This window comes from Drosophila rhopaloa, unplaced genomic scaffold, assembly GCF_018152115.1.
Source record: "Drosophila rhopaloa isolate 14029-0021.01 unplaced genomic scaffold, ASM1815211v1 contig_195, whole genome shotgun sequence".
In the NCBI taxonomy this organism is placed as follows: Eukaryota; Metazoa; Arthropoda; class Insecta; order Diptera; family Drosophilidae; genus Drosophila; species Drosophila rhopaloa.
In genome coordinates, this window is record NW_025335078.1 from 249,024 (window position 1) to 261,855 (window position 12,832).

The 12,832-nt window shown below is 44.6% G+C and overlaps 1 protein-coding gene across 1 annotated transcript in view; it reads right to left on the bottom strand.

Moving 5' to 3' along the window:
* Positions 1–259: 259 nt before the first annotated feature.
* LOC108037720 (potassium channel subfamily T member 2) overlaps positions 260–12,832 on the bottom strand; it is a 29,688-nt gene continuing 17,115 nt past the window's right edge. The window contains 15 exon segments of the mRNA XM_044459347.1: positions 260–2,138; positions 2,193–2,381; positions 3,835–4,192; positions 4,434–4,639; positions 5,115–5,291; positions 7,487–7,693; positions 7,751–7,936; positions 8,010–8,121; positions 8,185–8,348; positions 8,407–8,622; positions 8,688–8,793; positions 9,432–10,001; positions 10,414–10,564; positions 10,829–11,143; positions 12,488–12,790. Coding sequence (XP_044315282.1) covers positions 1,851–2,138; positions 2,193–2,381; positions 3,835–4,192; positions 4,434–4,639; positions 5,115–5,291; positions 7,487–7,693; positions 7,751–7,936; positions 8,010–8,121; positions 8,185–8,348; positions 8,407–8,622; positions 8,688–8,793; positions 9,432–10,001; positions 10,414–10,564; positions 10,829–11,143; positions 12,488–12,790 — 3,548 coding nt within the window. The 3' untranslated portion in view covers positions 260–1,850.

Consider the following 12,832-nt stretch of genomic DNA (forward strand, 5'->3'; position numbering starts at 1 on the left):
ACATATTAATCCTGGTTAAAATTATAGGAATATACGTACAGCCCGAGACCGAAAGAAACAGCCTGCACATTTTGACCGAATAATCTGGTCTACGTACATAGATGTGTGCTAAGATCTGGCTTCTCTCCAAGTGGTCCTTAAACATTGAATTTAGAAAAATTTAAGAAAGATATTTAACAGATAGTTTTACAATTAATCCACAATTAATTGTACTTAAACACCATATCTTACCTTTGCAGCGGCCAAAGAGGTTTAAAAACAAAATCCGATCCAATTATTTCCAACTATAGTTTGAGTTTATTGTGAGTTTTGTTCGGCATGCCTTAAAGAGCATTGCGCTGATAAATATTACAGCAAGTTTATACCCTAGTTCACTAAATGTATCTCTAATGCTGCAGCCAATGCCAGATGCGGTTTAGTTACCTACTTTTGTACATTGAGACATCGGTTGGATCTATGTGGTAGATGCAGATATACAGATACATAAGTATACAGATCTATATAAATAGGTTTCTGGGGTGCTAGGCATAAGCTTAACTAGTTTCCTCCCGAGACACTGGAATGCATTTCATCGTCATCGTTGACTAAAATTTCCTTATAAAACTGCTTTAGGTGCTTTAACTAACATTTTTAAGTGAGTGTGGATGCTTGAGTGGTAAGTGGTCGTGTAGGTACATTGTTCGCTTTAGCTACTTCCTATAGGGCCTATAGCTGGGATCGAATTAATTTAAAGGGACGTAGGTTGCGTTGCTACAGGGTTGTGTTAGCTGCGAACGCTGGTTCATATAGCTCATTGAATTTGGTACAGTTACCGGTATTCCATCCTCGGTCCAAACTAGTCTTAATTAGTAAACTCTAAAGTAGAACTTTATTCCTAGATTCTGTTGTTTTTCGATTTAAGTTTGTCCATTAGGTTCTAGTAGTTAGTTTTTCGTTTTGTTTTTTCTTGAATGCATGTTTGGTTCTTACCTAATTAGTTTATATACAAATTCTTTGATTTATTTTTATATATGTATACATATTTCTGTTGGTTTTGTAAAGCATTAGAGTATACCAAAGCCCGTTCCAATTTATGTTATGAAAACCTTTTCACTTTCTTGGTTTGTTTACCTCCTTTCTTTCCTATAATTCTGTAAAACATTTATAGTAGTTTCACAAAACGTTTATCTGAGTGTGTGTATAGTACAAGACATTGATAGCACCTTCATATATGTATCTATATGGGGTTTACGTGGGTCAGAGGAATTTCCTCCCGAAGGAAGGGGAAGCTAAGCCGAGCTGAAGCCCAACTAAATGGTCATACCTAAGGTATATACATGGATTTAAGCGTTAAAGCCTGATCTATTTGATAGTTTGCTACGTCTGACTTCTCGGAAATGCTTACAACTAGGCATTATATATATACAGTTATACAGTTTGCTAAATCATCATAGTCCCACCTATCCAATAGTTTAACTACATTTGTTGTTCCCAAAACACAATTTGCCGCGGCTTCAGTGTGCAAAGCCGTCGTAATCATTAGCTTATAACTAATTGCAAAACTTGCAATGTACATTATATATATATCTATACATACTCCTAAGGGATAAACCGATAAGCACGCGCACTAGAGATCTAGTGATCTATTGAACATACGAGACTAACTTAATGGGGCTCGAAATGGATTTTCCGGGGGCCACACACCACAGACAGCCTTTTGGGGTGGGTGGGTTTATTTGGTTGGGTTCCTAATACTTTCGCTCTGCCTAGAACTTATCTCTACGGGTGTGTCTGTGTGTGCCGGCCGTGTTCTATATCCACTTGTTTTTCGACATGGAGGAGCGGAGTCGGCGCCCCCACATCAGGTTGTATCATACGATCGTTCCCTGCAAATGCTGCGGCGAAGATACTTGCGACGACTGCTGCCCCAGGGAATCCTGGGCCTGCAGTGACCCACCGGCTCCGGATGAGGTGCTCGGTCCTGGGCCAAGGTCAGCGGTATTGATGGCCAGGGAAGAGCCGGCGCCCAGCATTCCGCCGGTAGAGGAACCAGCTCCGGATGGGTTAATACCTCCTCCACCGCCTCCGCCCACCACACAGGGTACACCCAGCATGGGTGTGGGCTCCTCGGGTGGCGTCACCTGCAGGGAGATTTGATTCTGGGCAAGAGGTTAGTCTTCTTGTCGATTAACAAGATTGAACTGCAAACCCACCTCCATGCCGATGCTGCCGTTAAGCGATATCTTGATGGGATTACTGTGGTTCGTCGCCTGCATGAGTGTGGTGAAGTGACTGATGCCGATCTCCTCCAGCGACGACTTTCTCCGGCCGTGGCTGACGCCCACGCTGGGAAGGCCCTGTCGCAGGGACGAGGATCGACGGAGCAGGATGTCGTTGTCGATCTGCAAGAGAGGCAAGCATGGGGAATATCCACCAGGGATGGCGGTCGTTAGTGGGGTTAGTAAGCCCAAAACCAAGATATTATTGTACCAACAAAACTCAATTACGTTTACACATACAAATTGGCTATTGTTGCAGTAACAGTTACTCAATGAACTAAACAAATACATTAAGAAGAAACACATGAACTTCAACTCGAAATGCGGCTCGATGACTTGGACACTGGATGAAACGTGTCTGTTATTTCATGAGTTCCTTGCTTTAGTGATTGTCCTCTGAGTGCGAACTATTGCTATGAATAATTGTTGCAGTTGTTCTTGCGGTTGCTGCTGTTGATAGTTGCAGTGGCTGCCGTGCTGTTTGGTGGAGTGTTCTGCGGCTTATTTTGAAAAGTGTACCCATAATTTTGATGCTCAGTGTGAGAGTGCAAGTGCTTGGCCCCGGAAAGTGGGAAAAGCAACGGGGTTCGTTAGTTCAAGCCAATTTGTTAAGAAATCAACAATAAAACCAAGCAAAGGCTAAAGTTTGAAAAAGTTACTCGTGTTTTTCGAAGCTCTGTAAGGAGCTCACTTTAGCAATTCTAAGATGGAGTTTACATTGCGATCAGAAAATTTAGAAAATTTGGAATATTTTGATAGTTATACCCGTTACTCGTAGAGTAAAAGGGTATATTGTATTCGTGCAAAAGTATGTAACAGCTAGAAGGAAGCGTTTCCGACCCTATAAAGTATATATATTCTTGATCAGGGTCACTAGCCGAGTCGATATAGCCATGTCCGTCTGTCCGTCTGTCCGTCTGTCCGTCTGTCCGTCTGTCTGTCCGTCTGTCTGTCTGTCTGTCTGTCCGTATGAACGCTGAGATCTCGGAAACTATAAAAGCTAGAAGATTGGCATTTTGCATGCAGATTCTAGGAGTTCCTACGCAGCGCAAGTTTGTTTCAAAAGGTGCCACGCCCCTTTAACGCCCACAATCGCTTATATACGATTTTAAAAATTTAAATATTTCGGAAAAGTAAAAATGCAGTTTTATTGTGTTTATCAATACCTATCGAAATGTGAAGAAAATTTTCAAATCGGACCATTCGTTAAAAAGTTATGCGTGATCAAAGTTTCTATCTCCATCTCCCTCGCACTCCCTTTACCTTAGTAACGGGTATCTGATAGTCGGGGCACCCGACTATAGCGTTCTCTCTTGTTTTGTTTATGTTTAATGAAAAGAAGACGGAAAAAAAGCTCCATTTTCATATATTGAGATTTTAACTAGGCGATCGCAATATAAAACTCGATCATCGTGATTTTATTTAGTGTGATTTGATTTAGTGTTTCTGGTGTATCTAAACAAAAATGGAACAAACCAACGTGGAAACGTGAATCGAATCAAACCGAACAAACATATAGAAGGAAATAGGTGGTGTGTGTTTGGGGTGTGTGGGTGTAATAGGAATAATAGCCAACCCGCAATGAGTTACTCCGTCCTCGCTGATTGCCAACCACCGTCGGACTGTCGGGTAGAGAAAGAGAATTCGATTTAATTTGCTGCATCGGGGGGCTACAGCGCTGCGAGGATGATCCATACCCGGCCAAGGTCTGAACGCTCTGCATTTGCATGGGGTTCAAGCCGCCGATGCCCGATCCTCGACGCGATCCAGCCCCGACGGCGGTGTTGGCCATGTTCATGTTCATCTGCGGCATTTGGGGGCCGCAGGTGGCGCCCAGGTTAATGTTCGAGCAAAACGAGATGTTCGATTTGCGCCGAGAGTTGTGTCGCTCAAAGGTCTTTTGTGCCGAGAACGGCGACGGCCTCACCAAGTATCTAAGATGTAAAGAAAACATTCAAAATATAACCATTTACCCATTACTGGTAATCAATAATCTATATGCTGATATATACGTAAGTAAATTATTTAGTTATTTTTAAACGAAAACTCTGTTGAAAGTAACGAGTTACGTTTGGTTTACACATGGCGCCCGAGCAGATCTTCATTCCTTAATGTTTAGAGTTATTTTTCTCTGATTTCTATGTATATACAAAATTTAAATGGCTTGATACTCACATGAGATCGCCTTCCTCCAGTTTCAGATCACAGCTCGGGTTGATTATCACATAGGACAGGTGGTTGCGCTTCTCGCTCACATCGTCGTAATCTATTGTGGGCAGATTCAGAGACTCCATCCGACTTCGCACCAGGTTCGCGATCTCGGCCCGCTCAATCTGCTGAGCATGGTTGTCCCTCGCCTCGTCGGCCAGGTTGATGGAATACTAAAAGGGTTAAGCACTTTCATAACACAATGTCTTGGAGTTTTTCGTACACATAAAGTTACAGGCCAGTTAGCGTTTTTTCTTTCACTGATCAAAATTTGAACAAAAGTGTGCTACACTTTTGAAACCAAACGTAGGCAAATTAAAGTGTGTGTAAGAAAAACCCCAATAAGGCCTGTTGGATGTATGCTAGCTGATCCTGAGTTTGTGTTATTGTTGTGCTGAAATGCAGACGGATGGACAGTGAGAATTGGCTGACCAATGGAATCCATGGTCGCTTGCCGGCTTAGTTGTTTTAGTTGCAGTGAATCATGCTACCATACAAAGAACATCATGCTGCAAAAGCCAGAATGGAGTCAAGACGGACCTACCTGAACCCGAACATATCCCTCAAAATTTAATCCCACTTTTACCCACGGAAACAGAGTCGAGGTGTGGAATGGAGAGTGCTATTAGATGGGACGCGGCTACTTACGGATGATCCCTTGCGCTCCGAGCAACCGCCCAAACAGTTGACGGACCGCTGGCGCTGGGGCTGCGGCCGGAAGCTGCTGGCGCCACCTGTTGCCGACCCCGGCGGACGGTAGGTGACCCCGCGAAGCATTTCCGTCGAGTCCTTCGTCGAGTCGGGTGTTCCGGTCTCCTCATCGTACTGAGGCATGCCCATGATTTGTTTGGTGTATGCAAATTCGAGTTCGATGAGTTCGGTTAAACACAAAATGATTTACAAATTTAATTGGATTTTAATTGAAATGGCAAATTGCTTTCACTGCTCTCAGTGTTCGATGCGCGTGTGTGAGAGAATATCTGTGTTCAATATGGTATGGTGGTTGAGTTGTGGCCTTAGCAAAATTGTAAACATTTAGGTTGTTTAGGCATGCCGTGGAAAGGAAACACGCAAAAGTTGGTTTTCCCCTTCCGCTAACAGTTAAATTATAAAATTCAAACGAAAGTAAAACACGCGATTTTTTGATTTAAAAAGCCGGAAAGCAAAAAGTTTCAACAAAAAACAATAAAAACTCTAGGAAAGAAGGTGCTGGGCAAGCGATAGGCGGTTGTTTTTCAACTGGGAATTGGGAAAACAAAGTTTCTACTCTTAGGAATACTTCTCATCTACTTTCTGAGGTTGTTCTAGTCCAATTAAACAATATTTTTTCTTAGCTTTGTTTACCAATTAACCCAGAATTGTCTTGGCTTCGTTCATGCGGCTGACTCTTATTGATTTTAAGATCGAGTAAGCATTTTTAATGAGCAATCAGCGGCGCGTCAATGCTGGGACAAAAACTTTCAGTAATTGGGAGAATTTTTCTAAGCCAGAGAATGTGTTGGAGAAAGTTCCAACTGCAAGGCCTGGCAGAACAAGCGAATGCAATCAGCTAATTAAAAGCGACATGCAAACAGTTACAAAAACAAAACCAGAACTAGAACCAGAACCAGAAACAAAACAAAACCGAAACCAAATTAAAGCCGGAAATGCCAAACATGCAGCAGCCACAGGTCACGCAAAAAGGACCAAAAGGAACCGGGATGGAGCTACCACTACCCACTCCCAAGGACAACAACTACGACTAGACTACACACAGTTACACACAACGAATTGGAGGCCAGGCTAATGGGGCAAGCATATGAGATTGTATGAAGTGTGACTGGTATTTTCAGTTGGTATTTAATGGGTATTTTTGTTTTCAGTTTCATTTTCGTTTTTTCTTCGCTTCGGGGAACTCACTGCGTGCGTGTGCGTCAGGTCCAATACAAACGCAAATCAATTGTCAATTGGTACAACGGGGCGTATGTGTAATTTGTATGAATAATTTCAATGACCTGATATTATAAATGCTCACAGAACGCTGGCTAATGTTTCGTCTGTCTGATCTGTTTTCCTATCGGATGATAAATGCTGTGACTGCAAAAATTAATCTAAAAACGAAACAGGCGATTGGGATTTGGGTGAGAGTCCTGCAACCCGATTGCAGCAAGGTCAGAGCTACTGGAAAAATAAACAAAATAAGGAGGGCAATCTGAACCGAAACTGCAACGGGAGTGGGAGTCGTAATCGGATTCAGAATCAGCACGCTATGCTTTGTATAAATGTGGATATGTATTTTGATAAGTTGGAGTTTACTTTAGAGGGATCCAGTCGCTGCTAACGGCGTCAATCAAGCTTAAATGTAAATTTATAAGATAAATCTATATCTTTACCATTTTTGCCATTTACTGATACAAGTCGAATAGGATTATATATACTTGGATATATATATAGATAGAGAGCAAGAGAGGGATACAGGTAAACGAATGCACTTAACGATATTGGAGGTAAATATGCAAAACTTCGTATGATGAACAGACTTTAGACTCAATGCAGTTAGTAGTAAAGCGTAAGCGTGTGATTGAGAGAACAAAAGTCAAAAGAAAAACAATAACCGAGGGATAGTGAAACCAAAAACCATACAAAACCAAAAGAACTTCGATCAGGCCTCGTCCTCTTCTGGGGCAACTCAATTAGGTAATTGGCAACTGAAGTTAAAAAGTTATCGTTTTCTGGTAAATTTGTTTTCGCTGTGTTTCGGTGTGTGTACCTAATCGCAGCTCGAAATACGATTAAGTGAGCAAGAGACAAGTAAAAGGCTATAGTTAGAGTAGAGCTAGGAAGATAGAGTTAGACATAGAGAAACAGAGATATAGTCAGGCTAAGTGTGGGCGAGTGAGTGAGTGAGCGTGTTAGTTGGGTTAGAAATAGATGTCTCTTGAGTGTCCTGCAGAGCCGTTCCCTTTCTGGGTGGGATCGGATGCGCGATCTTGAAGCTTGATCATGGGATCTGGAGATTTGCTGTTTTGCCTTGGACTCACCGATGGACGCAAGCGCACACAATGCCTGCTGAAGGCCGAGAAGGGTCCCCATCTCTCGACCGGCGAGTTACTCACATGAGACGTGTCCGCATTCGAGGTGTCCTGAGTGCGGTAAATTCCAATGGGTATTTCGCAGGTGGTGGAGCACAGCTTCTGATACAGCCGCCCATAGGTGCGTATCCACATGTCGTCCTTGGTGATGCGCATCTGGAATGGGCTGAAGATGTGACCACTTTGACTCAAACCCTCAAATCAACCACTCACCGAGGTAAGAAATCCGCTACCAGGCGCCTGGTCAATGCCCAGCAGTAGCCGCACGAACGTAATCACATAGTCCTTCACGAAGGCCTGGTACAACAGGGTGTCCAGCATGGAGGCACTGAACACGGCTCCTGCGGCGAAGGGCAGCCGGAACATGTAGGATATGTGCGACCCGCGCTCCTTCTCGCGCTGCAATTAAGTGAGCGGCAAATTAACCAAATGTCAGCTGAATGGGTGGGCATGGGGCCAACGCGCTACCGACCTTCTCCATCTTGCTGAGATGAAGGGCATACTTGTCGTGGGCCCGGAACTGCATGAACCTCATGTTGGAGCTCTGCGACAGCTCGGTGATGCTCTTGATGCTGGGAAAGAATCTGCGGGGGGATGGGGGTGTTGTGATATGGGGATTACATACTTCCAGCCATCACTTCACTCACTTGAACATATTTTGCACGGCAACGATGGTGTTGCAGTCAGAGAGTGAGTCCTCTTCGGCCGAATTAGAGAGCTCCTTGTTGACCACCACCACGCTTTCGGCCAATGTGATGCCAGCCCTCAGCAGATCGTCCAGGCAGTCGATTGAACCTAGCATCCAGTAGACCTAGTCCCCAGAAACCTTTTCAGCAACCTCTAACAAGTGGACTTTAATAATAACCCACCAGTGGAAAATACGAGAGGGCATCTAAGAAGGCCACATCTGGCCGCCGCTCTAGAAGCAGGATGATGGGATTCAATGAGGTCTTCGATCGGAAATGAGCTCTCAGCGGGATGATGAAGTTGTATATTCCATTGGAGGCATAGTCCGCTGCCAAGATGATGGTCTTGTTCTGCCACTGATACTCCTTGGCATTCCGATAGCTGCAGTGCTCGCATACCTGTGGTGGAGATTGGGTTCCCCTAATTAAATGGCCTGACCAAAAAGGCTGTCAAAGTGTTTCACCTGAGCCAGCTGCAGGCAGCAGAGAGGCTTCTTCTCTTTGAGCAGGTAACAGAGCGTGGGACTCACGCCAATAAAGGGTGACACGGGTGGAAACCCCTTGACGATGCTGGAATGGCAGACAACTCTGGGTTAGACGGGTGGATCCCGGTGGACATGGAGATGGGCTGCAGGATATCGGGTGGGCGGTGATGTGTACGAGTGGGAAAGCAAGCAGAATGTGCTGGGACTCAAATGATTGGGCTACGAGACAAGAGGTGGGAAATTGTGTCATGGGAGTAGGGTGGGGGTGGGGCAAATGCAAACTACGAGCAGATCCAAAGCATTCACTACGAATTAACAAATGGTGAAAACTTAAAGTGTGATTTCCCGAGACCCTGCAGTTCTGCAACTCCTACAATCACTGCGGATGAAGGCAAACTTTGCCGCTTCCGGGGAGTCCTTTACACAATGAATACAAAATGGAAGCCGAAAAAACAAAACATAGCCAAGGAACAAGCAGAAGCAAATGCAGATGCACCAGCATCAAGAGCAACGACAAACAGCAACTAGGCAACGGTAACGAATCTCCAATCTCGAGTTGTTGCTCAGTTGGTCCAAGGTAAACGGCGCGACGTCATTAAAAGATGTCCTGCGGCAGGCAAACAAAAGCAACAACAACGAACGAACAGCAACAATGAGACAAGAACTCTTCAACAAATGGCGTGTGTCCGCAGAATGTCCTTGCTCCCCAATCGTCAGACTTACCAGGAGTAGTCGTAGACCCAGACCGGACGCACCGGTCGACGTGTCTCTACGGAACTGCTCGACGTGAATGCAGTTGCCCCACTTCCTGCTGCTGCTGCTGTTGCTGCCACCGCTGGCGTGGTTGTAGTTGTTGTGGTGGTGGAGCAGCTGCAGGAGCAACATCGCTGCAACTGACGCCTGCGAGCCGCCAACCTGGCCAAGGCTCCTCCCCCCAGACCCAAGCCCATACCCATACCCATTCCCGGTCCCATTCCCATCCCCATTCCGGGCATGGAACGGCACTCACTGTCGCAGCTAAAACTCTTTTTCATAACGCGCCTGCGTAACTGCGGCAGGTACTCCTCGGATGGCACTGCAGTGGCGAATTCAGCGGAATCAGCATTGGTCGCGGATTCGCCTGGATCGCCAGAATCACCAGGATAAGCAGGATTAGCAGGAGCAGCAGCAACAGTAGCAGCGGAAGCGGAAGCAGTGGCATTGCAGAAGCTGCAACCTCGCTGGTAGGAATCCTCCGAGGAGCTCATGATGAGCGAATAGGTGCGCGATTGTGGAAAGTGCCCGCCCAAGCAGCTGAGGCAAAGTTATCGATTCTCGTTTAGTTCGATGTGTTCAAAAGGATGGTGGTTACAAGTGGGAACGGGTATGTGTCTAGTGCTTAAATACAACATATACAATTTACATTCAGTTGGGTCTCTCAATCCTCAGCGATCGAGTTTGAGCTTCTGTTGAAGAACCTCGATCATTTCGGATTACCGAGTTCAGACTAGCATGGTCTATGTACACAGATTCAGGTTCGAGGTTAGTTTCTTATGGAAAATAATTGACTAAGAAGTATAGTTAGTGATACATATACGTGGTACAATCGGATTAGGGGTTTAACTCTATGTAAATAGAGGCACTACACTGGAAAGGAGGGATACGGTGCCTCGGAATAGTGACAAAGGTGTGTCGTCGGGCAGGCGATTAGAAAGGCGATACTTACGCAATCTTCTCAGAGGGCGAACGCCAGGGCATCTCGTCGTCGATCTCATCATCGCTCTCGTCCCCCTCCTCGCCATCGTCATTGCCAGCGATGCTGAACGAGGAGGAGGTGAACATATCGGGCACGGGCAGGATCGAGGGACGTCTACTACCTAGGCGCAGAAATAATTTCAGAGTATTGAGTTAAGTTGTAATTTAATATGAATATTTTTGAAGTGCCAATAGAGGTATAAAGAGAAAACCATTCTACATATTTTTAAATTTTCATCAATATCTTTTTAAGGTTGAATAGTTCCTGGAAGAACCATTTTTACTTATCAATAAGGTTGTCTTCCTGGCCAATTTATTCAAAGCTTCAATGAATCCAGGAAAATGAATGCCTCGAGCAGATGACTTTTCTTTGGACTCGAACTCACCCCTCCGCTGGTTGAGCACATCCGGACTGAGCAGGTTGGGATTATTGGCGAAGGGCACGTCCAGGTGATTGCCCGTGGTGGTCAGCGTGGCTGGGGTGATGCTCAGCGAGGTGCCCATGCTGTGGGCACTACCCATTCCCAGACCTCCTCCACCGCCACCACCTCCCGATCCGCCGGCCATGCTCGGGGATCCCATCGTCTGGGGAGGAGGCGGCAGGGTCGTCGTGGTTATCGTCGCCGCCGTCTGGGTCACCGTTGTGTCCTTGAGGTTCTGCCTGGAGTCCGAGATTATCACAGCCGTCGGATTATCGCTGGCTGGATGGGGGAGAGCGTAAAGTGCAATTAAGCCGGGCCAAATTGTCGATCAATATCCATTCTAATTACGACTACTTTGGCGCTTGCTATACAGGATAAAATGTCCACTAATTTCAGCTGAGCGACAAAAATGTGACACAGAAAAAAAGGGGGAAAAAAGGCAAGTGGGGGCATTTGCAGAGAATCTACAAGACAAACCTGGGAAAACAACTCGTTAAAAGTCCTCGACAAGCTTGCACTGGCCGGGAAACTTTCGGCAAAGTGATTAAGGTGCAACTTGGCCAAAATGTTGTCTTTCCCTTTCTGCCAATAGTTTTTGGTTACTTAATTACAGGGGCGGCGTGGGGAAAAAGGGGTGAGCTACGGGGAAGGGCTTAATTTGAGCGCACAACAGGCTAAACTATTTCTATGCAGCTAATTTACACGAATTGTTGCGTGAGGTGGATATATTATTTACAGCCATTTCTAGACATCCAAAACACATGCTCACACATACTAAAACCAACACAAATACAAAACCAAACCGAACAAAATGCAAAGACAAGCTGAAGAAGAAAAAAATGGGCGGAAGTTGAGAAAGTAATGTTTGAGCAAAGACAACTACAAAACGTGAAAAAGAAGCCAAGTGAAAAATGAAGCAAACAACAAAAATAGTTTTGCATAGTGGGAAAAGAAGAAAAATTGGAGAAAAGGCAAGGCTTGGCTAGGTGTGGTCATTAGGGTGGACCATTTTTGTATGTTACACAGGGTAATTCTATATGTTTTAAATTAAGCAAAATGTATATCATATTCAATGATTTTTTATTTTGACCAATATTTTTACAAGATTTGTATTATGTTTAAAAATTTAAAAAATTAAAATCAAGTTAAAGAAATTTTACTGGTAACTTATATTTTTTACAGCAAAAGGAACCCTTTCCGAAAATAATTTTTTTTTTTTTTTTATTTTATAGTTTTACGGTCCACCCTAGTGTTCATGTATGGATTTTTTATTTCAATCGTGTCTGTGAGAAAAAGGAATGCAGAATCGGGTTTGATGGCTGCGGAAATGTGTTTTGACATGGGTTTGCGGAGAATGTGAGTTATATGGGGTGGGGGGTTATAAAGGCAGCTCGAACTTCAAAATGGAGACAGCGAGAGAGAAAAACTGCGGAAGATAAAGCTTGGATGGGGGTCGCTGAATCGGTTTTTGGTGAGTGATAGAGTTAGGCAAAGAACGTGAAAGAAATATTTGTGTTTTGCTTCATTTTTGTTTTTTTCTTTGGTTCCAATGATGCGGGTTTTCTTGACTTGCGGGCTATATTTTCGTTTGAGGGGTTTTGGTATTTCTGGTGTCACACTCACGCACAAATAGTGATGCAAACTGGCCACTGTCTGGTGTTTGCATTGGCGGATGCGATTGCGGATACGATTGCGGATACGGATACGGTTGCAAGTGGGTGTTGCCGGTGGTGCCACCACCACTATCGTAACTGGGACTGTGGGGCACACGCACACAGACAGACGGCACTGGTGGTGGTGCAGCTGCGGCGGTTGAGGTTGCATTTATTGTAGCTGTTGTTGTTGATGCTGATAGTAATGTTGATGATGTGAAGGTTGTGCTAATTGTTGTTGTTGTTGCTTGTACTGTTGTTGTTGTTGGATTTGCTGTTGTCATAGTTGATGATGTAGTTTTTTGATTGTAATTGT